The sequence below is a fragment of the Gymnodraco acuticeps genome, unplaced genomic scaffold, assembly GCF_902827175.1.
Source record: "Gymnodraco acuticeps unplaced genomic scaffold, fGymAcu1.1, whole genome shotgun sequence".
NCBI classification, from domain to species: Eukaryota; Metazoa; Chordata; class Actinopteri; order Perciformes; family Bathydraconidae; genus Gymnodraco; species Gymnodraco acuticeps.
Window position 1 is genome coordinate 635597 of NW_022989913.1, and position 27599 is coordinate 663195.

The 27599-nt window shown below is 39.5% G+C and overlaps 1 protein-coding gene across 1 annotated transcript in view; it reads left to right on the top strand.

Moving 5' to 3' along the window:
- si:ch211-106h4.4 (MAM and LDL-receptor class A domain-containing protein 2) overlaps window positions 1-26675 on the top strand; it is a 40736-nt gene extending 14061 nt beyond the window's left edge. The window contains exons 14-51 of the mRNA XM_034208854.1: window positions 5243-5376; window positions 5463-5634; window positions 5928-6047; window positions 6944-7098; window positions 7183-7278; window positions 7394-7484; window positions 7578-7697; window positions 9061-9163; window positions 9236-9386; window positions 9496-9715; window positions 10614-10737; window positions 11121-11250; window positions 11355-11430; window positions 11978-12133; window positions 12737-12862; window positions 13408-13623; window positions 13714-13833; window positions 14439-14600; window positions 14764-14849; window positions 15409-15576; window positions 15899-16045; window positions 16139-16241; window positions 16864-16986; window positions 17138-17237; window positions 17406-17565; window positions 18431-18545; window positions 18687-18830; window positions 19728-19915; window positions 20591-20756; window positions 22053-22271; window positions 22638-22816; window positions 23340-23577; window positions 24257-24416; window positions 24508-24622; window positions 25073-25193; window positions 25991-26093; window positions 26192-26267; window positions 26357-26675. Of these exons, the coding sequence (XP_034064745.1) occupies window positions 5243-5376; window positions 5463-5634; window positions 5928-6047; window positions 6944-7098; window positions 7183-7278; window positions 7394-7484; window positions 7578-7697; window positions 9061-9163; window positions 9236-9386; window positions 9496-9715; window positions 10614-10737; window positions 11121-11250; window positions 11355-11430; window positions 11978-12133; window positions 12737-12862; window positions 13408-13623; window positions 13714-13833; window positions 14439-14600; window positions 14764-14849; window positions 15409-15576; window positions 15899-16045; window positions 16139-16241; window positions 16864-16986; window positions 17138-17237; window positions 17406-17565; window positions 18431-18545; window positions 18687-18830; window positions 19728-19915; window positions 20591-20756; window positions 22053-22271; window positions 22638-22816; window positions 23340-23577; window positions 24257-24416; window positions 24508-24622; window positions 25073-25193; window positions 25991-26093; window positions 26192-26267; window positions 26357-26458 (5285 nt within the window). The 3' untranslated portion in view covers window positions 26459-26675. The remainder of the gene's footprint in view (window positions 1-5242; window positions 5377-5462; window positions 5635-5927; window positions 6048-6943; window positions 7099-7182; window positions 7279-7393; window positions 7485-7577; window positions 7698-9060; window positions 9164-9235; window positions 9387-9495; window positions 9716-10613; window positions 10738-11120; window positions 11251-11354; window positions 11431-11977; window positions 12134-12736; window positions 12863-13407; window positions 13624-13713; window positions 13834-14438; window positions 14601-14763; window positions 14850-15408; window positions 15577-15898; window positions 16046-16138; window positions 16242-16863; window positions 16987-17137; window positions 17238-17405; window positions 17566-18430; window positions 18546-18686; window positions 18831-19727; window positions 19916-20590; window positions 20757-22052; window positions 22272-22637; window positions 22817-23339; window positions 23578-24256; window positions 24417-24507; window positions 24623-25072; window positions 25194-25990; window positions 26094-26191; window positions 26268-26356) is intronic.
- The last annotated feature ends 924 nt before the right edge of the window (window positions 26676-27599 follow it).

A 27599-nucleotide genomic window follows, 5' to 3' on the forward strand; every position in this document is an offset into this window, starting at 1 on the left:
TGCATGCTATTTAGCTAGTTGGTAGCAAAATGCCTCCGTTCTCTACAGATGACTTCCAGAAACTTATACAGAAGATGGCTGTGTTGGAAATGAAAATGCAACGGTTGGAAGTTAACGTGGAAGTGAATGGACTATGTCGTGGGAATGACACCACTTTACCAGTGTTGCAAAATAATGGAGAAGGGTATGCTAACTCACAGCTAGTTAGCAGCTACAAGGATTCCAAGGAACAGGAGGGCTGTGTACCGGGTAATAAATCTACAAGTGGTAGTCCTCCCTGGAACTCTGGGTGCAAAGCCTAAGAGTAAATCATTTCCATGGGATTTGGGAGGACGGATAACAGGCAGAGCCCAGAGCTCCGAAATATGTGATGCGACCGGCTGGCCTGCATTGTTATCACCCAGGAAGAGTGCCTCTTCAACCCCTATTCATACTAGGAAACAGCAGTGGACAGCTGCTAAAGGGAGAATTACAAACAATCCTCCTAAACCACCAAGTGTGCCAATCCAGAACAGATACGCTCCGCTGACCGAGAACCGGAGATCTGATGACCTGGATAACCTGTCCTCTTCACACAGCAGGGTAAGGACCAATAGCTACTCCAAAAGTAAAAGGCTAGAGGGAAAGCTAACGACTGGGCCTGAAACTCTGATTGTGGGTGACTCTGCTGTAAGAGATGTAAAAGGTCTGTGTAATAAGAACAACACCAAAGTACTCTGTTTTCCCAAGGATGTGGTCTCTGACTTGGCTGAGAAGATCCTGCATATTGGGGCTGAACATCCGACTGTGAAGAATGTGGTACTGCACATTGGAACAAATGATGTTGTGAAACAACAGTCAGAAGTGCTGAAAGAAGACTTTAAATGTTTGTTGGAAACTGCCAGCTCTATAAATGCAGAGGTGTTCATCATTGGCCCTCTACCGCCAGTCAGAAGAGGAGTGGAGAGATTCAGCAGATTGTTTGCACTGAACACCTGGCTTTCAACGGCCTGTACTGACCATTCTGTTCATTTTCTTGACAATTTTAACTTTTTATGGGATCGCAGACATCTTTTCAAGGCAAATGGAGTTTGCCTGAACAAGTCAGGAGTGAAATTGTTTATCTCTAACATATTCAACTGCCTGCATCATCAATCTGTTCCCTCTGCCAAGGACAAGCGCCTGAGGAATGTTCTGATTATGGGAGACCTATGAGACACATGGAGGAGTCTCCACTGCCCGTCACCCCCCCCCCCCCCCCCCCCCCCCCCCCCCCCCCTACTCCGTTCACCCTTTCACCCTCGCCCACCCTCCTGGAGATCGTTGAACACACAAAGGAGATACAGAGGGTTGGCACCGATTCCTTCCTGGAGTTCAAAGACCAAACGAAGGCGATACGCAGGATTGGCACCATGTCCTTTACCCCCGTTCCTCAACGACGCCCACCAAAATCACTGCAGAGACGCGCACCATCTCCCCCGTCCTCATCACCGCGCCTACGTCAACCACCTCCCCCCCCTGGCAGCATGTCCTCTACCCCCGCACCATCTCGCCCGTCTCCATCACCGTGCCTACGTCGACCACCTCCCCTCCCTTCGAGGGGGCATCTGCAGTCTCCGAAGCCTGATAAGGATGTGTGTGTACAAAACACAACAAACTCTTACTGATATGTGATGGGTCCAGGCTCAAGGGCGTATGGCACTCTCAACTCTTTCCAGGACATGTCGGGGCCCTGCCTGCCAGTAGCTTTGCCGATATCTGTGTTGATAGGTAATAGATTAAGAGCGGTGAATCATAGAAACAGGAAGCGCTCAAACGTTTGTGTGAGTTTATCTAATTTAACAGTGATTCCATGTCAGCCACAGCTTGTTACAAAAAACATGACTGATAGTGTGTTTAACAAACTTAAACTAGCTTTATTAAATGTCAGGTCTTTGGCAGGAAAAACATTTTTAATCAATGATTTTATCACTGAGCACAATCTCGATTTTATGTTTTTAACAGAAACTTGGATTGAACAAAATAACAGTGCAGCTGTTCTTATCGAATCAACCCCTCCCAACTTTAGTTTTATGAGTCAGGAAAGAATGCATAAGAAAGGGGGTGGAGTTGCTATTCTGTTCAATGATTCCCTTCAATGCAGGAAGACATCGTATGGAAACTTTGATTCTTTTGAATATGTGGCCCTTCGGCTGAAATGCTCCTCTCGAGCTCTGTTCCTAAATATCTATAGACCACCCAAATACTGTGCAAGCTTTTTTGATGACTTTACTGAACTGCTGTCTATAGTGTGTATTGACTTTGACCGTCTAGTCATTGTTGGTGATTTTAACATCCATGTTGACAACCCCCAGGACAGAGGGGCTAAAGAACTGTTTTGTGTTCTTGATAGCTATGGACTGACTCAGCATGTGACGGAGCCCACGCACAATAAGGGGCACACTCTGGACTTAATTATCTCAAAGGGTCTGAATATCTCTAAGGTTGTGGTGACTGATGTTGCACTCTCTGACCATTCCTGTGTTTTCTTTGAGACCTCTATTTCTGTTCACAAAAATGTTCAAAAAGAGGTAACCACAAAGCGATATTTAACTGAAAATACTAGCGAAATGTTTACTCACAATTTTTCTTCCACACTTGCCCCTGCTAACATCTCAGTAAATGAGCTAGTAGATCATTTTAATTAAAAAATTAAAAATGTTATAGATGCCATTGCTCCAACTAAGGTAAAGGAAGTGTCTGGCAAGAAAATATCTCCATGGAGAAAGGCCATGACCGTGAAAACAGAAAAAAGAGAATGTCGAAAAGCTGAACGCAGGTGCCGAAAAACAAATCTCCAGGTTCACTTTGAAATCTATAAAGAGAGACTTGGCCTTTATAATTTGGAATTGAAAAACGCACGACAATCGTTCTTCTCTGACATCATTACCAAAAACAAAAACAACGCACGTGCCTTGTTTGCTACCGTCGACAGACTAACTAACCCCCCAGTGTCAGTAGCCTCTGAATTTCTATCCACCAGGGCGTGCAATGATTTTGCCTCCTTTTTCACTGACAAAATTCAGAAAATCAGACAAGCAGTCAGTGCCTCTGCATCAGGAACAGCAAATGTGTTGTCCCTATCTCCACTTAACATCAATTCAAACACCATGACACAATTCCATCAGATTAATGATAAAAACCTAGAGGACATTATTCAACTTCTGAAATCCTCCTCTTGCTGCCTTGATATTATTCTAACAGGATTTTTCAAAGATGTTTTGCCTTGCATGGCCTCAGATCTACTTCATATAGTAAACAAATCTCTTCACTCAGGTATTTTTCCACAGGCCCTGAAAACTGCAGTCATTAAACCGCTCTTAAAAAAGAATAATCTAGATGCTTCAGTAATGAACAATTACAGGCCCATATCAAACCTGCCATTTCTAGGTAAAATCATTGAAAAAGTTGTTTTTCAACAGTTGAGTAATTTCTTTCATTTAAATAACTGTTTGTGTTCCAGTCAGGCTTTCGTCCAAACCACAGCACTGAGACTGCTCTTGTAAAGGTCTTTAATGACATCCACTTAAACACAGACAGTGGCAGAACTTCAGTGTTAGTATTATTAGATCTCAGTGCTGCGTTTGACACTGTTGACCACAGCATATTACTAGACCGACTGGAAAACTGGGTGGGACTTTCGGAAACAGTTCTAAATTGGTTTGAATCCTACTTAAAGGACAGAAACAACTTTGTTTCTATAGGTAAATACACATCTGAGTTGACAAATATGACATGTGGGGTTCCTCAAGGCTCCATCTTGGGGCCTCTTCTCTTTAACATCTACATGCTACCACTGGCTCAGATAATGAAAAACAACAAAATAAGTTACCATAGCTATGCAGATGACACACAAATTTACGTAACAATTTCACCAGGAGACTATGCTCCAATTCAAACACTGAGTAAGTGCATTGAACAAATCAATGACTGGATGTGTCAGAACTTTCTCCAATTAAACAAAGATAAAACTGAGGTAATGGTTTTTGGAGCCAAGTCAGAACGTATAAAAGTTAGTGCTGAGCTTCAGTGTGCAATGTTCAAACAACAGATAAAGCCAGAAATCTAGGTGTAGTCATGGACTCTGACCTGAGTTTCAACAGTCACATTAAAACTGTTACTAAATCAGCCTACTATCACCTAAAGAATATATCTAGGATTAAAAGACTAATGTCACAGCAGGATTTGGAAAAACTTGTCCATGCTTTTATCTTCAGTAGACTCGACTACTGCAATGGTGTCTTCACAGGTCTCACTAAAAAATCTATTAGGAAACTGCAGCTGATTCAGAACGTCGCTGCTCGAGTCCTCACTAACACTAAGAAAGTGGATCACATCACTCCAGTTCTGAAGTCTTTACACTGGCTTCCTGTGTGTCAAAGAATAGATTTCAAAATACTGCTGCTGGTTTATAAAGCACTGAATGGTTTAGGCCCAAAATACATTTCTGACCTCCTGCTAAATTATGAACCATCCAGATCTCTCAGGTCTTCAGGGACTGGTCAGCTTTCTGTCCCCAGAGTCAGAACTAAACATGGAGAAGCAGCGTTCAGTTATTATGCTCCAAATATCTGGAACAAACTCCCAGAAACCTGCAGGTCCGCTGCAACTCTGACTACTTTTAAATCCAGGCTGAAGACTTTTCTTTTTGTCGCTGCTTTTTAATTGAACTATTCATATCTTAGCACTGTAACTTTGATCCATGTACTTTTTTCTTTTAATGTTTAATTTATTAGCTTTTCTTTTTAATGACTGATTTTAAATGCCATTTTCTTAATCTCTTTCATTTTTTGTAAAGCACTTTGAATTGGCTTGTGTTGAAAAGTGCTATATAAATAAACTTGCCTTGCCTTGCCTTGCCTTGCCTTGCCTTGCCTTGCCTTGCCTTGCCTTGCCTTGCCTTGCCTTGCCTTGCCTTGCCTTGCCTTGCCTTGCCTTGCCTTGCCTTGCCTTGCCTTGCCTTGCCTTGCCTTGCCTTGCCTTGCCTTGCCTTGCCTTGCCTTGCCTTGCCTTGCCTTGCCTGCCTTGCCTTGCCTTGCCTTGCCTTGCCTTGCCTTGCCTTGCCTTGCCTTGCCTTGCCTTGCCTTGCCTTGCCTTGCCTTGCCTTGCCTTGCCTTGCCTTGCCTTGCCTTATCACACATCTGATATCCTACAAATATAAATTATTGTTTTTGTCATCAAATGTAAATTCCATCTTTTTGATGATTAATTTTGTTGCTTCCAGGGCCCTCAGATATTAACCTCACAATGTTTGTGAATGAGAGTGCTGGGCTGCGTCCTGTGTGGAGTACAAGAGGATCTTTAAATGACAGGTGGAACCAAGACAGGGTGGATTACAATGCATCAGGGCCTCACCAAGTAATGTGACATGTCTTGTTTCATAATAAACCCTGATAAGTGACATGAGGTAAAAACTCTGAACTAACCGTCATTCATCATTACAGATTATATTACAAGCCAGTTCTCCCAAATCAACTGGTGGGAGCTTCTCCCTGGACGATATCCACATCATCAGAGGACAGTTTTGTGATGACATTTTCCCGACCACCACTCCAAACCCTGTTACTACGACAACCACCGCTCCTGCCTCCGCCATGGACTGCACTTTTGAAAAAGGTTACCAAGAAAAACAAGGGACGGGGAATCTTCTAATGTTGTTGTTAAGGCTTGTGGCCAAAATAATTCAATCAAAAACTGAACAATCTGAAGACTTTAAGCTACCCTAGCCTAATTCAGCTTTTGTAATGAAATATGTTAATGTGATCTCTCTATTACGTTTTTGAGTTTTACTTGAGGCCATTCAGATATTTGCATACTTTCAAGCAAATGTTCTATTTTTTATTCATTATCTATTATTACAAATGTAGTATTTTAAGTAATAAGAATTTTAAAAAGAATTTTTGAAACAGGTCTATGTAGTTGGGTCCAGGAGGTCAATGATGATCTGAACTGGACTCTCAGTAACGGATTTCAAGCGCACGAGCCATGGGATGGACCTCAGTATGATCACACTCTTGAAAATAAGCAAGGTATTGAATATTGACAAAATAATCACCAAAGTTGTAAAGAGGCTTACACAGGAACTGAACTATACCTGAAAAGATATGTAACCAAAGAGGAGCTGTAAATAGGATCAGTTGTCTGTGAAACATTGCACTGTTTGTGTTAGATAAGATAACGCAGTGTTTTTGTCCAAGGAAGATATGCTGTGACTGTAGAGAAACATCCCCAAGATATAAATCAACATGATTAACTGTTTTAGTCATTCTTTTTTTTGAAGCAAAATCAAATCAGATTTGAGGATTTATAGGCAACACAAGACATTTTAAGACTTTTCATGGACTTAATGATTTAATGATTACATATTGAAATCAACATCGATATTTCAGGTAGTTTCAACCCTAAACATTAACCCTTTCTTATACTAGATTTGGCACATAATTCAGATTTATGTTTGTGTTTTACTACTATTTTTCATGTTATAGTTTCTCGAGTAGTAGTATAGTAGTCTAGAGTTTATTTGATTTTAACAAAACATGTTGGGTATTGTAAGACTTAAATGAGTTGCAACTGATGTAGTTTAGTCTTCTAGTCGTAGCTTATTTGCAGACATTTTTCCTGGTTAGGCTTTTCGGAAATAAAACACAAATACAAAATCTAATACAGGCATAGAAACCATCAATTAAACAGACACAGAGAAAAAACTGCTACAAACATCCACTACAAATTTGTATTAAAGTCGAAGAAGAAAAGCGCCTTAGCTTTGAAATCCAATAATGGATTTATTTCTAATGGCACAATTTTGGTTGATTACAAAACTATTAAATCATAGAATGGACAGAATACTCTGATGTAGCACCATGCTGCAGTATTCAGTGTTTCCTCACAGTCTGGCAGTCCTCTCTGTGTTTTATTATCCACCAAGGCTTCTTCTTACTGATGAATGGATCTGGATCTAAGAATGGGGAGAGAGCAGACGTCTCTGTTCCTGTCGTTGATATTTCATCACGTTTCTGTGTTGGATTCTGGTTCTTCATGCTCGGGCCTTCAGTATCCACCCTGGACCTGCTGGTTGAGACAGTATGTACCCTAGTTAGAGCTTCTTTAAACTGTCTGTTAGAGTCATTGATACATTCAAAGGAATAATAGTTTGCTTTGTTTTAGAAATCTTCTGAACTGTTAGCCTGGACTCGTCGAGGAACCCAGAACTCAGAGTGGATTAACGCACAAGTAACAGTCGACATGAACAATACAAAAAGGGTAAAATTGAACTCAACCACATATCCTTGCTCGCATGCTTTGCATTTTTATATGTTTTTATGCTGATAATCAATATTTTTGTTAAATGCCGTACGTTTTTCTCCTTCATCTACAGGTGATGTTCAGAGGCCATAGAAACACCAACAGCCAAGGATTCATTGCCATTGATGACATTACAGTGAGGGAGGGGGGCTGCAGTAATCAGAGTGTGTAAACACAAACTGCCATTGCTTAATTTTCACAGCAAAGAAAAACAAACATATAGATTATATACATTATAACTTATTTCCCCCTTTCAGATTTATGCGGCTTTGATTCAAATTGGTGTGACTTTGAGGACGATGTCAGACATAAGGGTCGATGGATTCGCGAAATAGGAACAAAAAATAATGTGGATCACACCTATGGAACTGAAAATGGTGAGTAGCAACCTTCATGCCCAAATTATCCGATTTAAGAGCAGTGCAATCATCTAGATCAGGTGTGTCAAACTCAAATACACAGTGGGCCAACATTAAAAAAATCGGTACTAGTCGAGGGCCTGACTGGTTCAATGTTTATTGCAAAACTTATTGAAATGAACTTATTGCACATATTAAACCTGAGGAAATCCTCAGGATGGAGTGAAGGTGTGCGTGCAATATACCGGCGGGCCAGATCTAATAGTAACTAAAAATTATCCTGCGTGCCGAAATTAAATCCACCAAGAGCCTGATTTGGCCCCTTTAATTACCGCTGTTGTGCCCCCCCCCACAACAGCGGTAATTCAAGTTTAAAAGTCTCAAAAATGCTACAACTACTGTCACAAACTGGATGAATGTGAAGTATTTTGTTAAAGGAGGATGAAAGCGTAATTAAGGAGTCACTTTGATGGTTATTGGACTCAGGATTAATTAATTTGGATTCCCGCTGTATGAAGAAATTAAAGGACGGGCGCAAGTGGAAACAATTCACAAAGGGATTAAACTGTTTAAAACACATGCTGAAAGTAAACCGGATTTTGCCGATGTGTTTATGTGGATTCAAAAGTCGTAAATAATCTACAAAATGGAGGAGACCGATCTGATCGGAGCAACTGTGACAAATAATCCAACTGAAACCGGCATGGACAATGACTATGTTTTAAAAATGCGCTTATCCAGAAAAGCCTGGTTTGGACACTTTACGGGCAGAAGAAACATTTCTATTAAAGAAAGAATTATACATTTCTGTCTTTTTATGCCTTTAATACTAACTTGAATTTTTATTAAAATTAATTAATCAATTATTTTTTATATTTTATTGTAATGTAGAGACAAGGCTTTTAGTGACAATCATGTATTGCCAATTATATGTAAAAAAAAAAGTCTAAATATGATATTTGGCCTCAAATCATCTGAGGCCTGGCCCCCCAGGTTGGGAACCACTGATCTAGATGATGGTTTTAATGCTTGGTTAATTAAAAGTAAATCAGACAATATTATGAAGTTGTTATCTGTTTGAGCGACTGTTCCAAATCTGGGAATCAGTTTAAATATAACTTTGAACTAACGACTTTCCTCTAGCCTTGTGCAAATGCTAGCATGCTAAAACGCTAAAATAAGATGATGAACTTCGGAATGTCCTATAACTTAAATGTAGCATTTAGCTGACAGCAACTCAGACTTTGTGGATATGAAGTGTGGAAGACCTTTGTCCTTTGATAGTTAGATTAAAATTAGCTAGCTAGAACTGTTTCATAATCACATTTTGATGTCTTACTATTTGTACAATGTAGATACTTGACCTGTCTCTTTGTGTTAGGTTTCTACATGACTGGGATGACATCCAACTCTACACAGGCTGAGGTAGCTCAGCTGCTCACACCTGAGTTTCTTTCAGCTACAGAGATATGTGTTCGCTTCTGGTGAGTCTAGTGCTGCCTTACGTTATACACTGTTGTCTGATGCATATTTAATGGTCTGCTGTACTTGTTCAGGTACTGGATACCTGCAGGGTCTAGTAACATCCTTGCCGTGCATTTGCTGCGCAGCTGGGAGCTGGAGGATGCACTTTGGCAACGATCTGAAGCGCCCTCTGCAGGCTGGGAGGTGGCAGAGGTCACTGTGTCCTCCCCTGCACAATTCCGTGTAGGCAGCTTTTTCTAATTTTCTATTTCCAACACTTCCTGCCAATAAAACTGCCTTTTCCCTGTCTCCCATTGGTCTACTTCCTATAACAGTTCCTATCTTTCACCAGGTGGTGTTTAAGGCAGATCATGTGACGGGCACCATCGCTACAGTGAAGTTAGATGATGTTTCTGTGAGGGACGGGGCCTGCAGTCCTCCAGGAAGCTGCGACTTTGAATCCGGACAGTGCACCTGGGTCAACATCCCCAAAGAAGATGGACACGACTGGGTGCTGGCACGGGGGGGCTCCCAGGGACCGCCCACAGACCACACCACTCAGACCCCACAGGGTACCAACTTTGATGTACCTTACAATGGAATTATCTAGGGTTTTTTTTGCTTTAATGTATCATTAGGAAGTAAATGTTGAAGGCACAGTGTGGTGGCTATAAGACAATAACACAATCTGAGTTTAAATTGGTTCCCATAAGTCATTCACCACACATTTCTGTCTGCCAACGGGTACGACACACGGCACAAAGGAACTGTGTCAACCTTTGCACAACCAAAGAAGAAATCGCTATTGGTTAGGGTTAGCCAAGATAACCCAAGATAGAGGAAATGGTTAAACAATTGGAGATGTATTATATCGTTAATAAAGCTTTGGGAAAAATGATGTGGTAAGTCTACCACTCAAAAAAAGCACCCTAACTTGTCTATTGCCACTTTTAAATAATAAAACATATATGGAAAGGCAATTGCAGTAGAAATCCCAGCAATAATTAACGTTCATTTGAAAAGCCTCAGGAAATATTTGGGTTTAAAGTTAGCTGACTAATTATCTCAACAACCATCAATGATTGATTTACGCCACATTAGCAGCTGTTAAACTGACAGTCTGTTACTTATTAACTTCTGTTTTTATCTCTGACTTATGTCCTGTTGCTGAAATCACATCCGCCCTGCCCCACAAATCATATCCTTATGTCTGTTCTACAAAAGCAACTTTAAAATGAGAAGGCTACAAAATCATTATCAAATATGTATCTTTCTCTTACTGACATTGATCATGATGCATTTAGAGTTTGAAAGGTTCCAACAGCCAAAAAGAATGTGTAGCATTCACAGATGATAGCTTGCACTGGAAATAATTCCCTCTTGGTGGTGCACCATTAAATGACAATGCAATAATCAGGTAATGCAAGTGCCAGCAAAACTTAATCATCTAATTATTATCTTTGCATTTAGGTCAGTTCTTGTTGAGCTCCTCACTGCAGCAAACCCACAGCAGCGTCTCTCAGGCTGTGTCAGAGTGGATCGTACCCAGAGACAGCGCCTCCTGTCTCACCTTCTGGTACCATATGGACAGCAGGTCAGCACTACATGACGAACCACGACCTTTCACACTGTTCAGTTTGTGACAATGTGGAGGATGCACTTCATCCTGTTTAGTTTCCTCATCGACTTCCTCAGAAAGTGAGCACAAGTGGCATTTAGACGTGAATCACCTGCCTCCGCCACTTTGTGCAAGACAAAGAAGATCCTGTGACAGAGTTCACTTTGTACACACTGTGAGAGTTGTATGCAAAAATGTCAATTTTGAACAAAGAAAAGGTTTGCGCTATCAAGAAAGTGTAAAAATATGATCCACGTTAAATATAGCAAGTCAAAGTAGAACAAATTAAATTTGATAGATAATAGAGTAATTAGCTGTTTTCACATGTCACATAATAACATGACTCTGTTGTTTGTCAGTGCCTCGGGGACGTTGAAGGTGTTGATGCGTTCAGGGCCATCGGAGGAGAAACCGATGTTCAACAGTAACAGCAGTGGACACGGCTGGACCAAGTTCTCTGAATCTTTAGAGAGGACGAAACCTTTCCAGGTAATATAACAGAGGCTGAGTGGTAGACATCAATAAACAATAAGAGAATGACGGGATATTTAAGCAAATATTTTCCCTGCTTCTCTCAACTACCTCATGTTCAGCTGCTGATCGAAGCAGAGACTAGCAGAGGATTCATTGCCATCGATGACATCACTGTCACACCAGGCCTTTGTCAAGGTACTGATATTGATTTTTTATTTCTATATCTAATACATGCACCATGGGTAATTTTAGACTGTGTGTATCTGCATGTCAGTGGCTAATCTTGTGTATTACCGGATCCATCAGCCTAATCTAATCTGTCCACATAAATGACTAAGTTCTCATGATTCCAGTGCCTAAGTATTTCTGAGAAATCTCTATATATATATAATGGACTGTTTTATATTGTCATCGACTGCTGACTACACATTCTCTTAAGTGACCGGGACCTCAGATGTTCAACAGCTGCTTAGGTAGCAATAGACATTCCTGCAAGCAGCTTGGCTACAATAAATCTTACCTAGTGTGTTTCCGGTAACATTTTGGCCTTTGCTGTGGTTTGAAACCGACATCCATATAAAAGTAGGAGCATCTTAAGACTGCAATAATTCAATGCTTGATATTTTATGATCCACTAAAGTTGTGCATCTTGACTGTAAGGGAGTTTTTCGAGTTTCTTTATGCCAATATGTCTGATGATAATTCAATAAATAATAAACACATTTTTTTCTTTTTCTTTTAGTGAATGAGACAGGTTTGGGATTTGTGGGTTGCTCATTTGAAAACGGCACATGTGGCTGGGAGGACATCAGTGCAGGCCAGTGTCAGTGGACGAGAACAAGGAATACTACTGGGAACACTGGACCCTCCGTGGACAACACAGTGGGCTCTGAACTGGGTGAGCCTCCTCTCATTCTGCTTCTGCATCCGGATCTAGTGTGAAGGCCACTAACAGCAATACAAGGCAGAGCAAAGAGGTTACCAACATGTGTGATGCTCTGGACTTTGGATTCCATAAAAAAGCAAACATAATGTGTATCAATCTGGATTTCCCTTCAGTTACAACCCTGCAAAGCGGAAAGAAGAAAGACATTTAGTTTTTTTTATCATACATTTTTAATCGTAAAAAATGTGTTTTTACAAGGGTAAGAAAAGGCTGAATAAGCAGAATATGTTTCCTCTTTTTCAATAGTTATGGTTGCATTGTCGGCTTTAGGTTTAACCACTGCTTCTACATCCCCATCCTGTTGTTCTGGCTTGGATTCCTTGATTTGAATGGAAATTATAAATGAAATATACTGTTTATGAATTCAGGGTAATGCTGTTAGGTCAGCTGCTATCACACCTAAAATAAAATGCCCTAAGCTCTGAAAAGACAATGAAGAAGGGCAAAAACGTCCTGCAATGTATACGAAACTCAATTTAAACTGACTGCTGCTGACTGTGCATGGAAAGATTATTCTATAATGAAACACTTTGGGTTCTTATCTGTTTATTCCAGGTTGGTACATGGCCTTGGAGCCGGGCCAGGGAACTGAAATGACCCCTGCTGCTGTGCAGAGTCCCATCATGAACCAGGCCAGCGCCACCTGCACACTACACTTCTACTACAACATGTTTGGAGAAGGTATGTTTAAAATAAACTACAAGGAACTTTTATTTAGATTGTGGCTGTCCCTGGGGACAAAAGCAGCAGTGAACCCTCACTTGTGTCATAAGGTCATCATCTGACTATAGCGCCTACATTTCTTTTGGGAGCAGGTGATATGAGGACACATTGTTTTTTTTTGTTATACACTTAATGTGGGTTGCAGGTTGCATAGCCTTGCAATGCTTGGCTTACCCAAAGTCAGTATTGCTATTCAAAACTTTCTACACATACTTGAAGTCAAGGTCTTGAATATGTTTACTCTTTTTAGCGGTGCATGCTCTTAACTTTATGCATTCTGCTGTTGATTGCCTAGTGGCTGTTGGTCATCACACTCAGTATTACAGAAAGCTTTGCAATGCCTGTTCTTTAACTTTCTTTTGTTATCATTTTCTGTTCTTTCTTTGTTGATCTTGCCCCCCAGTAATTGCCAAAACCACACAATATATTCTTAAAGGAAATGTCTACCCTTTAACTGGCTACCATTCTCCTCATAGTAACTTTAACTCTTCTCATTGGTACAGACATGGAGGAGCTGAAGGTGCTGCTGCACGACGGCTCCAGGACCACCGCACTGTGGTGGCTGTCTGGTAACCATGGAGATGTGTGGCGTCACGGTGAGGTAACGGTTGGTCGCATCCCGGTGTCCTTCACCATCCTGTTTGAAGCCTCGAGGACCTTCAACAGGCCCGGACACATGGCCATCGATGACATAGATTTCACCAACTGCTCCATGCCTGGTAGGTGACCTGCTGTACCAACACACACTTTATTTCAGCTGTCTTCTTTTCTTCTCAAGCTGATTCTTGAAATACGTTTGGTTTTCTCAGAGGCCCAGCCCTCGTGTCCAGAGAATATGTTTACGTGCAACAACAGTGTGTGTGTCGGGCTCAACCAAATGTGTGACTTCAGCGATGACTGTGGGGACCGATCTGATGAGAACAACTGTGGTGAGACATCACAAATGTTTTAAGGTTACAAAATATGTTAAAAATGCTGAATATACTGTTATGGTTGATTCATCAAGTCACACAGACACTCCCTGTGTACTTCCCCTTGTCCTGAACACTGTTTAATTTCATCCGTTAAATATTTAGGAGTTAAGGTTTTACTGTATAAGAAAGTAGTAATATAAAAGTATGTGATATGAATTAATGTACAAGTATGGCGTGCTGTATAAAAATGCATTACACAATCATAGAGCTGCAATGATTAGGTAATTATTGGATGGACAGAAAATTAATTGGAAGCTGTTTGTTTTTATAATAGTGTATATTCTTTATTTTTTACCATAACTGACCAACTGGTTTCAGCTTCTCAAATCTTAGAAATGTTCTGCTTTCCTTTTTTTGACTGTCTTACATAACAAGAAATGTAAAGATGTCCCCTTTCATGGCATTTTCCACTTTTTTCTGATGGTTTTTCAGAGTTACAAAATAATTGATTAAGCAATAAGAACAAGCTCTACACATTCACAGGTTCATTTTTCTCCAGGAGCAGTTTTCAACTTGTCTACCTCTCACTCCCTTTTACCTGAAAATAATACAAAATGTAGAACAACAAGGTGTTTTGGAGCGCTGCAGCTTTGAACAAGGCCTGTGTTTCTGGGAGCAAAGTGACGTAGACACAGCAGGAGCTGATTGGACGCATCGCAAAGGAGAGGAAGCCTGGCCCAATCACGGGCCTCCGAGGGATCACACCAAAAACTCTGATGCAGGTATATCACTCTCTGAGCTGCTGGCATTTAGGTAAAACTCATGGGCTTTGACTGAATAACTCACTAGATGGAAAATCCGTCATTTATTCAGTTTACTACTGTAAAAAGTAATGTTGTGTAATGTTAACTTACTATTGTATTTTCTTATTTCATCATTATACAGGTCACTATGTCATCCCTGGGGCTGAGCTGAATGATCAGACGTCAGAGATTCTCTCCAAAACTTTACGACCCAGCTCCAACTGCACTGTGAGTATTCAAGGGTGCATGTAATATCATATCAAAATGAAAGAGGTGAATAACTGTGTAAAAGTTGACATGAGTGCCATCCTGACAAGCTGATAAAAATGCATATAAATGTAGTAATACAACTTTTTTTTTTTTTTTAAAGCACGCTAACATTTGGTCATTAGCACTCAACACACAGTACACATTAGGCTGGTTAGAGTTGCATACGTTTTACAGATATTTTGTTATAAACTAAATATAGGAATTCAAATGTAAAATCTAATGATAGATCTAAATAAAAAGGCATAATGAGCAGGATTTTACCGATAAACACTGTAAGTAATCAGAAATTACTGAATTGTTTGGCAATGTCTGTATCTGCAGAGTGTGCATAGCTTTTATTATCAAACGCTTAATCTGATCTAAAGTAAATGATTAACCACTATTGCAGGTTGATGACAGTTCATGAGACAGTTAAGATTATTTAGATAAAACTAATGGCTTTATTGTTTTTAAAGCACAGCATGGCCTCTTTTATGTACGTCTGCTCACTGTGAGGGCTCGTGTTGTTTCCGTGCAGGTGAGATTCTTCTTCTTCAGCCTGGGCGACGCTGCAGGCCGACTGACAGCCCGGGGCCGCACACTTCGCTCTGGGAGAGACGACGCTGTGTTGTGGCTCGGAGAAAACTCCCAGAGCTACAGCTGGCAGAGAGCAGAGGTCACGTTCTCCACTTTGTCTATTAGCAAGGTCAGTAAAGAGGCACACAATTCAGTAAATGACAGCCAAGGCCTACTTTATGAATAATTCTCTTATTTGTATCAATCATAAGAGATCACAAAGAGGAAATACATCTTTTTTAAAGCTGTTCAATATTTAATGTGAACAATGGGTCAAATGAGGACATGTTTGAAAGAGGGAATTGACACTACAAAATTACATAAAAGCCTGGCTTGAAATATGGGTTTGACTTAAAACAATATCAATATATTTGAGCTAAGATCCAAAGTGTCTAAAAAAGCCTAATAACTTCTAGTTCTTTTTTAAGAGTGTCTCCTCCTCTACTTCTCAGCTTGTCTTCAGATATGGGCGAGGTGATGGGATCAGGGGGATGGTTGCGCTGGACGACATCTCTTTCTCCAGGGAGTGTGAATTTGACCCTGACAACAACAAACTGCCTGACACACCCCCCACCTCTGCCCCCCCTACACCCTGTCAGGTAATACTTTAAATAATAAGCTCCTATTGTGAAATATCAAACTGTAGTCCTGTGGAATATAATCCAGAGCTGTTTTCTTTCTCTGTGTTGCAGGGTAATGAGTTCTTCTGTTGGCGGTCAAATGTGTGTATTCTGGCTTCTTTAAAGTGTGATTATCATGCAGACTGCCCGCAGGGGGAGGACGAGGATGGCTGTGGTGAGCTATCTGTTGCATGCACATACAAATGCTTCTACCATTTTATTTGCAGAATACAATTTCTTACAAAAAAAGAAATGACATCTTAGATTTTCCTAGATCCATTAGCAGGCTGCCAGAAAGTAAAATCAGGATGGTAACTCGCATTCGTTTTAGCGGGGAGAAATCATTTGAGCATGTGGGTCAAAATGAATATACATAAAAGTTGAGAGAGAATATGTTTTCATGCTGAATGTACAGTATTGCACAATAAGACAATGATAAGGAAGCTGAAACCTTTAAGACATTATTTACATGATGCTAATGTAACCCCAATCTCAAAACACTTCTTGTTTTTACCATAATATATTTGTATGTGTATATGCAAGTTCTGATGACAGCCGAGTGGCCAAATCTGGCAGTGTTTAATTTAAAGGAAAATGACTTTACTGGTTCACTAACAAAGGTCAACCTTTTCTACCACAAGATTTAGTAAAAGGTCGGAATTATATAATGTTAGCAACAAGATGTTACAAAAGCAGACTATTTTAATACTTATTTTCAAAAACATGTGAATCATGAACCAATTTTCGCCTCCGTTGTTTCCCAGCAGTATTACTCACGCCTTGTCTTTAACTTTTAGGTGGGTGCACATTTGAGAGTGACCAATGCCGATGGATGGACACCAGCGAAGGACAGATGATGTGGCGGAGACAGGAAGCCAGTAACAACACCGAGCCGCCGACTGATCACACCACAGACACAGGTTGCTTCATTATTAGCTTCAATTATTTTAATGTAAATAGACCCAAAGGACCGGATCTTCAGGGAAAACATTGCTTAGAAATCCTCATAACTACACTTAGCATGTTAAGGGGTCTACTTTATTTATTTTGGTTGTTTTTCCTTGTTCTCAGGCTACTACATGAGTGTGAATTTAAGTCAGGGGTCCACGCAGAGTGAAGCCCGCCTCCAGAGTCCCCCACTCCCCCCTGCATCTCCCTTCTGCCAGATTCTGTAAGTGACACTAATATCCACAACATTAACCTTCCTAGTATCTGTAAAATATGTTCTTTGTTAGTGTTGAAAATGTAAAGTATGAATTGCTCAACACTCTCCACCGCCCTCGTCTTTCTTCCCAATCCAACACTCTCCCCTTCTAACTTCCTTCTTTCCTTAACGCAGGTTTCACTTCCACATCCGCGCAGAGAGTGCTGGGTCACTCAGAGTGCTTATGCAGCAAGCTGAGGGGAGTGAAGCAATCCTGTGGTCACGCAGTCAAAACACTGTCTCCCATTGGACCCCAGAGCATCTGCCCGTAGGCCTGAGCCCCCAGATTTATAAGGTGTGCAACTGTGTATCCTACATCTAACAGATTCATTATGTTTTAATCCAAACAAGAGGGGCGTACAGACAAGTGACATATTAAGGCGGGAAACTGCAGGCAAACTCTTTTTTTTTGGATTTTGAGTCTTCCTCAAACTAGTGCAAAAGAACTAGTATACATTTAGGTTTTTATTTTAATTAATTGTCTATTTGCATCTGTGTATTTCTCCTAAATTTAATAAAAGTAAGCAATGAATAATGCATAACTAAAAATCACATTTCTGAAAACTTGTAATACAAAAACGAATTATCTAGGTGTTAGTAATTAACTGAGGAACTGGGAACTGGTTTGGTAATGTAGACTTTAGTTTACCCTATATACCTGTAGTATCTCCCCTTAAAGGAAAACAAAATCACGTAAACACCATGGATACAAAAGCTTCCATACAGAAAAAAATGATTAGGATATCACATCTCAATCCAATTCAACACCTATTTATATTTTGGACTGTCTTTGACTTGTGTACCACATGAACTGGCAAGTGAGTGTATTTTCAAAAAACTAGGGAAAGGAAATGATTAACAAAACAGTGAAAGAGTAGGGGATGTCAATATCACTCCATGTGGGTGAGGATTGTGGGTAAATGTTAGAAACTACTTTACATTTTCCAAAATATGTCCATGTGCAGGGTGTTTAAGTGTAGTTTTCTTTGTTGTTAAGGTTCAGGTTATTTATTTGTACCCGTAGGTAGATTCTGTTTGCAGAGAAAAAGACAAGGGTTCCATCCTGACACTAAAATCAAACACAAACAACAGACACATCTCTAATAAAGGACTAAGGACAACTATCGTCAAAAGCATGAATGGAACCATCTCTCTTTCAGGTTTGGTTCAGTAGCGTGAATAAAGTGACTCAGACGGACACTACTGCTGGAGACCAGGTTGTTGCTGTGGATGATATCTCTTTTCTAAACTGTGAAAAATCCTACCAACCACCAGGTGTGTAAGGTTCATATCTGAATTGCATGTGAAGGAATTGGACATGAGTACTAGGGATAATTCACAGATTGTATACTTTGTTAAAAATGTCAGAAAAACGCAGAAATGTGGCTCCTAATAAATCCACGTCTCCCTCCTCAGCTCTGTCTGCCTGTGGCTGCTCATTCGAAGACGGGCTGTGTGTTTGGGTTCAGGGCGCTGAAGACGAGTTGGACTGGCTCAGCAGGACGGGTCCAACCGAGACCCCCAACACCGGGCCCACAGGAGAGCACTCTACCAGCACAGGTCACTTTAACTTCAGTCTCCTAAAACATACAAATAACTAGAGAGTATTTGTATTACTTCTCATTTAATACAGGAAGTACAGCATCGGCTGTGTTGAGAAATGTTCCTTTGCAGCAAGCAAGATCAACATTAAGCTAAATGTGCTGCAGCTACAAACACTATGGATAGGTCAAAGGTAAAAGATAGACATAAGTAAGCACAATTACAATCCTCATATAAATAAAGCATGCAACTTGAAACAATAAGGAAGTAGGAATATTCACGAAAAATAATGATTATATAATGACAAAGATCAGCAACTGACCAGTAAGAACCATTAAAGCATGTGAGTTCAAATCCATGATAGAAGTATGAATACAATTAAATAATTATTGGACCTGTTAACCGGATTCATGGAAGAAAAGTTTTACAGTAAGTTAGTTTTTTTTATCTTTATCTTTCAGTGTAGCTGTGGCCACAAGTGACCATTACTGGGAAATAACTGTCACAAGAAAAGAAAAGTCACAGAAAACGAAGAGTGACTAAATAACGCTTAACATCAGTTATACCACACTCATACTGGTCATCCCATTCTGGTAAACAACTACAACAAACAACCAGCACAACAAAGTAATACCACAGAATACTTGTTTTAAAATAACAATGATTTCACAAATAATCACAAGGCAGCTTTTACAATGATAGCAAATACTCTTTGTTGATCAGAATTTAGGAAATTATAATTTGCCTTCGAATAGCCACATTTTACTTTTCTAAAACCTTTCCTCTAAACTTCTCTTTTTCTTCTTTTAAGTTCATTATTCTTCACAGCTCATTGGTTTATACAACATGTGACAAGGCATTGCAAATACACTTTCATTGTGTTGTGGATTTATTACTGTTTTTGTTCTTTCACAGGGAAGTACCTTTACATCGAGAGCTCAGCACCAAGTGTGAAGGGAGATAAGGCCCAGCTGAAGTCTCTGCTGCTGCCGCCTGCTGGTGGAAAAGGATACTGTTTCACATTTTGGTACCACATGTTCGGAGCTACTGTTGGATCTTTGAAGATGCTCCTGCAAACAGCTGATCCCTTGAAGAGAACATTGGTAAATAAAATGCACAAAAATGTAGTTTGCTAATCTATTTTTTTTTAAATGCTGGTAAAGGTTATAAGTCCACCACTTCAGCCTCTCCAACACACTCAATTGTAAAGGCTTTATTTTCATATGCACTGTAGCTACAGTGTAGATATGGCAATGAAAACTGTCCCAAGGTCCTCCAACAATGCAACATAATATACAGTATGTATAGTACATAAAACAATACAACAAAATAAAAAAAAATAAAAAAAATAGTGCAAGACGAAACAGAGTAAAATAAAATAATGGAGATGTTGTTGCAAGAGCAAGCAGTCAGCAAAGTAATACCACTGTGTACTTGCTTAAAATAATAATAATGATAGTTTTTTATGTTTTAACAAGTTTAAGGATTACAGGGGTCAGAGGAGGCCACTTGTTGGAGTCTGGACACTTTACTTGACTTCCCTTTACTACAATGTTAACAAACTGAACGGTTGTGAGGTTGAGAAATATTGGTGACTGCTCCTGCTGAGTTTTCTCTCTGTTATTATACTTTTTGCATAGTTGTGAAATCCTTGTTGCACAATGACATTAATGCATTGTATAATGAGTGCAAGCTGCACAGTTTCAGTGCATGCCCCGGTGTTGCAAAAGCATCCTCACATCCTCATTGAGTGAATCAGCCTCATGTCTTTCCTGTAGGTGTGGCAAAAATCAGGAAATCAGGGGGACGAGTGGCGGCTGGCGAGGAGTCATGTGACCTTGCAGGAAGTCCACCAAGTGATTCTCGAGGCGACGGTGGGGGGGGAGGCGGGAGACATAGCCATCGATGACATCTCCCTCATCAGTGGACCATGTCCCGCCTTTGGTAATACAACTGAAGCTGCAGGAAACAAATACAGAAAGAAACATGTTAGTTTAGTTGCACTGTCATTTCCAGTGATTTGTTTGTTTTGTGAATCGAAATGTTAAAGACTGAGTAAAATAACTAGAAAAGAGGTAGTCGAGGCACATAAAAAAAACTCCTTCCCCTCCTCGGTGAATCCATAGACTGTGAATCATATCCACTCAACCTTCCCTCCCTCCTTACTGGCTCTTATAGACTTGTATACTGTCTAAAGCAGGGGTGTCAAACTCAAGGCCCGGGGGCCAAATCCGGCCCGCGACTTCATTTTCTGTGGCCCCACAAGAGCTCTGAAAGAATATTATATGTTTATTATACGGTCACATGGCGATTTACAGAAGCACGTTGCCCATAAACTACATGTCCCACAATGCATCTCAAATTTGACTTTTTTCCTCAGAATTTGACTTTTTTTCTCAGAATTTGACTTTTTTTGTCACTTTTTTCTCTCCAAAATGTCACTTTCTTTTCAAAATGTCAATTATTTTTTTTACTTTTTAATTTGGCTTTTCTTTTTAAATCATTTTGTGACGCTCTCACTGAAGAGACTTGCAATTACTTGCCCTAGACTTCTGCTTTCAGACGTAGTTAATTATGAAGTTATTACCCTATCAGATAATAATCCAATGCAGAGGCAATCATGTAATATAATACATTATTTAATATATATTATATATATATGTATTTTTGATATAGTCTTAAAGTTACAACCGGCCCTTTGAGTGCAACCATAATTCCTACGTGGCCCGTGATGAAATTGAGTTTGACACCCCTGGTCTAAAGGGAAGTATCAAAATAAATACCTCTCCTTTATTTACTGTATGTGATTGATACTTTGTTGGGCAATATGAAAGTGGAGGAACTGATAATTATTTTATGATACTTCTTATAATATTTGAAAAATACAAGAAACTTTTATACTGTGTTTTTTCTTTGTCTGTAAAATACCATTTGTAGGCAAGGAGGACTCTGTAGCTCCACATTACTTAATTCAAAATGCTATTTTAACACATATTCAACCTTTAACAAAAAATATAGTTGTACTTGTGATTTGAATATCAAACTAGTCCATATTGCGATTTCCATAAAATGTGAATACATTTTGCATCCCTACTTGACACAACATTTAAAGGATACATGTTTAATATCCCTATTAGACTGGGTCTCATACACAGTGTTTAAGCAATAATGAGTGCAAAAGTTACCATTATCTTTCCATGCAGTAACTCTTATAATGCTTCCCAAAACATTATCTTGTAGATGTGTGTGACTTTGAGGAGGGCAGCTGTTACTGGCAGCAGCAGAGCGACGATGACTCGGACTGGGTCAGAGAGACGGGCTCCACACACAACCCCCACACCGGGCCGGACAGCGACCACACCACCAACACCCCCACCGGACATTACTACTTCCTGTCCTCCTCTACAGACGACCTCCAGGGACAGACAGCTAAAATGTCTTCACCGCTGTACCCTGCAGGTGAGACAGGACAGATGATTCACACAGGACCAAACATTAAGTTGAACGTCTTACAAAGAAAATACCTGATTTAATGCATTTGAATACAATATGATTAAAGGGTTTGACTTTAGGATGTATAGGATCTCCTCTCCCTGCCCAATAATCTTGCCTTTAAGTTCATTAAACATACAGTGTCTTCATCCCTTATAGTAAAACATTTGAATTCAAAAGAAAAATGACTGACTGTCATATCATTAATGAAACGTACTTAGAATAAACTAAACTGAATCAAACTAAAATATCTGGACATATATGCAGTTAAAGGTGTACATTTCTTTCGTTTTTCATGTATCTGATCTGGTTCTCCTTCCTGTGGCCCTTCAGGTAAAGGGGTCTGTGTGCAGCTGTGGTACCACATGTACGGCAGAGGAGTTGGCATGCTGAATGTTTACCAGCAGAGCGAAGAAGGGAAGGAAGCTCTGATTTTCTCTCAGTCAGGAGACCAGGGCCGGCTGTGGAGGTTCGCTCAGGCGTCACTGCTGCCCCGGGTGCAGCCTTACAGGGTGAGTGACCAAGATCCGCAACCAAACAGTCTGCTGATCACACACAGACGTTTTGGGAAAAAGTGATATTCATAGACAATGCTTGAAGGTATAATAAATTACTCAAGTAGTGAACTTAAGAACAAGTTTTTTATTTGTTATGGCATCCAATACATTTTTACTCTTTTACTTTATTACATTTACTTGACAGCTTGAGTTACATGTCTCATATCTCGCAACCTCTCCACATAAAACTGATATTATATTGAAATATAAACTTGTTTTATTTATTTTTGCAAACCCAGCCTTACAGGGTACATAAGTGAACCGCCCCATTAATGGCCCATGCTATTAGTTTAAAAAGAAAAAGGAAAATTACTTTAAACATTTTCCCGTTCCTTTTTTAATGCCTCGCGTCTAGAACTGTCTCAAATTGAGACTATAATGTGATAAAATAAGCCTAAAAATACCTATATAATTCTCATTTTGCTCTATATATATTAATATTAGTTAGCAGTTTAATGTTCCTCGATTTGTGTTTCAGATCGTGGTAGAAGGTGTGAAGTCCGGCCCCACGCAGGAGGGGGACATGGCCTTTGACGATGTGCATCTGACGGACGCTCAGTGTCCTCCTCCGGGACATTGTGACTTTGAAATCAACACGTGCAGCTGGAGCAACCTGGGAGGGGACGTGGACCAGGAGGACTGGCTCCGAGGCAGGGGGGCCTCCACAAACCCCAGCACCGGACCCAGTGTGGACCACACCACCAACTCAACACACGGTAATGATACGGACATCCTATACCTCTGTGTGACCAAATCCAATTAATTTACACAATCAAAAAACTAAATTCAGTTGTAAATCACGTCTGCATTTTCACTAAAGAGTAACTAGAACGTTAAAAGTTTCCCAGCACATTATCAACACTTTCCCCTCGTTGCTCTGATGTCCTTAGACTTCAAATTAAAAAAAAATCTGCCTCAACAAATTCCCAAATATATATACTAATATTATTTTCAATCCACATCTTCTAACAAACATAATTTCTGATTATAAGTACCAGATATGCATTCATTTTCATAATCTTAACCCTTTCAATGCCAGTTTGTACAGTACATAATGTCAGTGTTGTTTTTTATGAAATGCACTGCTCCAACAAAAATGTAATTATTTACAGTATACAAAATGCTAGAGGGATTATATTTGTTCACATTCTAGGATATGACAGTGATTAGTTACATCCATTTTAATGCATTTTTATCTTTTGTGCGTGAAACAAAACAGTAGTACTTGTGAAATGTGTGAGAATGGCTCAGTCTGGTGGAAATTGTAAAAATTACACTTTGGAAGCGTTGGCTATATATATATACTAGTTTGAAGTGATGTTGACTATATCATGTTATATAATAAGCTTTACTTTCTATCAGGTATATTGTTTGATCTTGTCATGTTTCCACCAGGTTACTATCTGTATGTGGATAACTCAGTGGGCGAGTGGGGGGACAATTCCTTCTTGATCAGCGACGTCTTCCAGCCGGCCACTAGAGGTCACTGTCTCACATTCTGGTACCACATGTATGGCAGCCACATTGGGACTCTCAGAGTTTACACAAACGACAGGTAACGAGCAGTTAGTGTCTAATGACGAGAGGAACATAAATCATGAACCGTACTCTTAAAATGATTTAACTTGTGCTGCCCTGTCTCATAGAACAATGCATTTAGGTGGCAACGAAGAAGGGATGCTGAAGTGGATTGAGACAGGAAACAAGGGAGACAGGTGGAAGGAGGCCAGTGTGACTGTGAAACATAATGAGGCATTCTGGGTAATGAAGTATTTTTGTTTTATCTATCAGAACAAATGCATGTATGAGAAAAATCAGGGTTTGACGTGTTGGTATTTTCCAGCTGTGGGAAGTTATCAACTACATTTACACAAGAACTGTAATATAATTTAGACTTGGTTTGACTTTTTATGCTACTTTATTTATATTTAAGAGGGAAATTATGTACTTTTACTCCACCACTTGTACATTTTTTATTTTAAGATTTGACAGTATCTAGTCCAGATATCTTGTCACATTTCAGATGCCTTTGAGTTTGACTTCTAAACTCATTTGAATGTTTGAATGAGGTAATTGTGTTCAACATTTCATTACAAATATTTAGATAATAGTCCCATAAATATCAAAACAAAATGAATGAAGTGTTTTTCCTCATGTGATATCTGACATTTCTGATTTGTATTTTGACATTAAACGATCTTTTTGTCGCAGTTTGTGTTTGTGTATCAGCGGGGGATGAATCCAGGAGGGGACGTTGCTCTTGATGACATCAGCGTCCGCCCTGGCGGCTGCTACTCAGAGCCCCCCATCGGCCCTCCTGATGATGATAATGGTAACTTGACACCCATTTGACCCTCTTAAACTGGCATACATTCAGCAAGAGAAAGGAAAATGTATGTTCTGCAGTGTTATTTTCCCATTAAGTAATGTCAATAAGAAAAAAACTATTTATCCAAAAATCATTAGCACACATTGATATTAGTATAAACAAATCATTTATGTCTGCATTATTAACCAACTTTTTTTTTTACCCTGTCAACAAATCCCATTATAGTCTTTCATACTTTGTGCCTGTTTTCTAGCACACCTTGCTATGTTGTTTACAGATTGTGTTTTTAATGTATCACAGTAACACACAGTTAGCCCCTCATATGGAAGGATGACACTTAACTTTCCCACGGACTCATTTAGTGGCATTCCTCAACTTGAATCAGCTTTAATTAAGAGATGCAGATAATGATAAGACTCATCGGAAGCTGATGCCAAACAAATGTGTTTTATTGTGTTTGCACATGAGTTTATCCTGCCAACTACTGTTTGTTATCTTTGTGAGCCATATCTGATTATTGTTACACAGAAATCAGATAATCCCGCTACCACCCGCGTAACACCCTTTTTTCCACCTGAAACGTACCTCTAATAATAAATAATGTCACAAAAGAATAGTTGAATATTATTTAGAAAAGGCTATTAATATCAATGTGTCACTGTAGTTCTTAGCAAACATTAGACAAAGAGGAGGAAGTAGTGCATTCGTTACAGACTTTCCGCAACAGGTTAACGTGTGCGATATTGACAAAGACATTGAAGTCAGATGTTGTGTTTCATCTTGTTTCTGTGTGTCTGCAGACATGATGTCGGCAGGTCTGGCTGTCGGTCTGACTCTGCTGGCTGGAGTTATCATCTCCATCTTCCTCGTAGTGCTGAACAAGAACAGGCGGTGTAGCACAATGTACAGAGTTGTTTTTAAATACATATTTACTTATAAAGAAACACCAAAGAATGCCGGTTTATTTTGACAGGTGACATTTCTGCTGTGGTGTGTTTCAGGAATCAGCTGATGATTTTAAATGAAGACACAATTGACCAGAACGCTGAGTTTGACCTCTTTGACTGCAAAATACAAGTAAGTAGCCGAATGTATCAATAAAACATATTATCCATCCTTCAAGGAGCGCAGATTATTAAATACAAATCTATTTTTTTTCCCTCCAGGGCACAGAACATGGAACTCAATCAGACCTTTCCTTCTATAACAATCTGTATAACCCCTCGTCAAATGAAACTGACACCACAGTGACTGCATCTGATGCCTAGTCCAGATCAATAACTCCATGAATAAGGAGTCGAACGAGCAGTGATGAGTTGATGAGAAGTCAACTAACTCTGAGTAAAATATGTTTTGAAAAGCTTTTAGTGTTATTATATTGTTCATTGTGACGATTATTTTTTTCTTTACTGCTGAAACTGGAAATACAATTCTCTGTTTTGTAAGAATGTATACATAGATACAATAAACTGGCTTAATTTTCAAGTTTATAGCTTTTTGTGTGAGATTTGGCCAATGCAATAGCAGAGCAACTGTGCAAGAAGGAGCCACAACATTTAACAGAGCTGCAGTTGAATTCAAAATCAGAACTATACTTTCATTTTGCTGAAGGCCAGATTTTACTTGCTAAATTTCATAGGGAGATATTGTACTTTTCACTCCACTACCCACAATCGTTAGTTACTAGTTACTTATCGAAAGAAGATTACATAATTGTTAGGGCCTCTAGAGTTGTTAACATTTTTCTTGTAAATGTATTTTGTATTTGAATAACTGTTTGTGGCTCATAGAGGTAAACATTTTCACATTTCGCAAAAAAGACAAGAGAAATAAAAAGATGAACGATAGAGAAAAATCTTAAAAATAACAACACAAATGGATTTGTGTATCAAAACACAGAGGGGTGAGATCAAAATGGGTGTGGTCCGAGCAGAGCATGAAAAGGGGCCAAATCATTATCAAATGTTACATCTCTGAATATGAATACTCTCATATTTTTTGATATTGCTTAAAGAAATGTAAATAATAATAATAATTTTTAATATGTATATTCCATGGGATTCTATGGTATCAAGTTCAGGTTTCTTGTTTTCATGTGCACAACAATTACAGAGAATCAGTCAATGGCAGTGCACATCGGATCCTAAATCTCTCAATGGAGCTCAACAGAGCGTCTGGCTGGAAAAGTGTCAGCATATTTTTTGTCACACCTGCTCAGAAGTCTCAACACCAAGACTCTTCAGCTGCTCGACGCCAATCATTGCCACGTGTTTGTAGCCTGTCCAAAAGAAAACACTTTCTCAAATAAGATATAAACAAAATAAATGGCTTTATTTGGGACAGTAATTACTTTTAGGACGACCTCCTTTTAAGGCCTTAATATTGACATCCGCAAATATTCAAACTAAA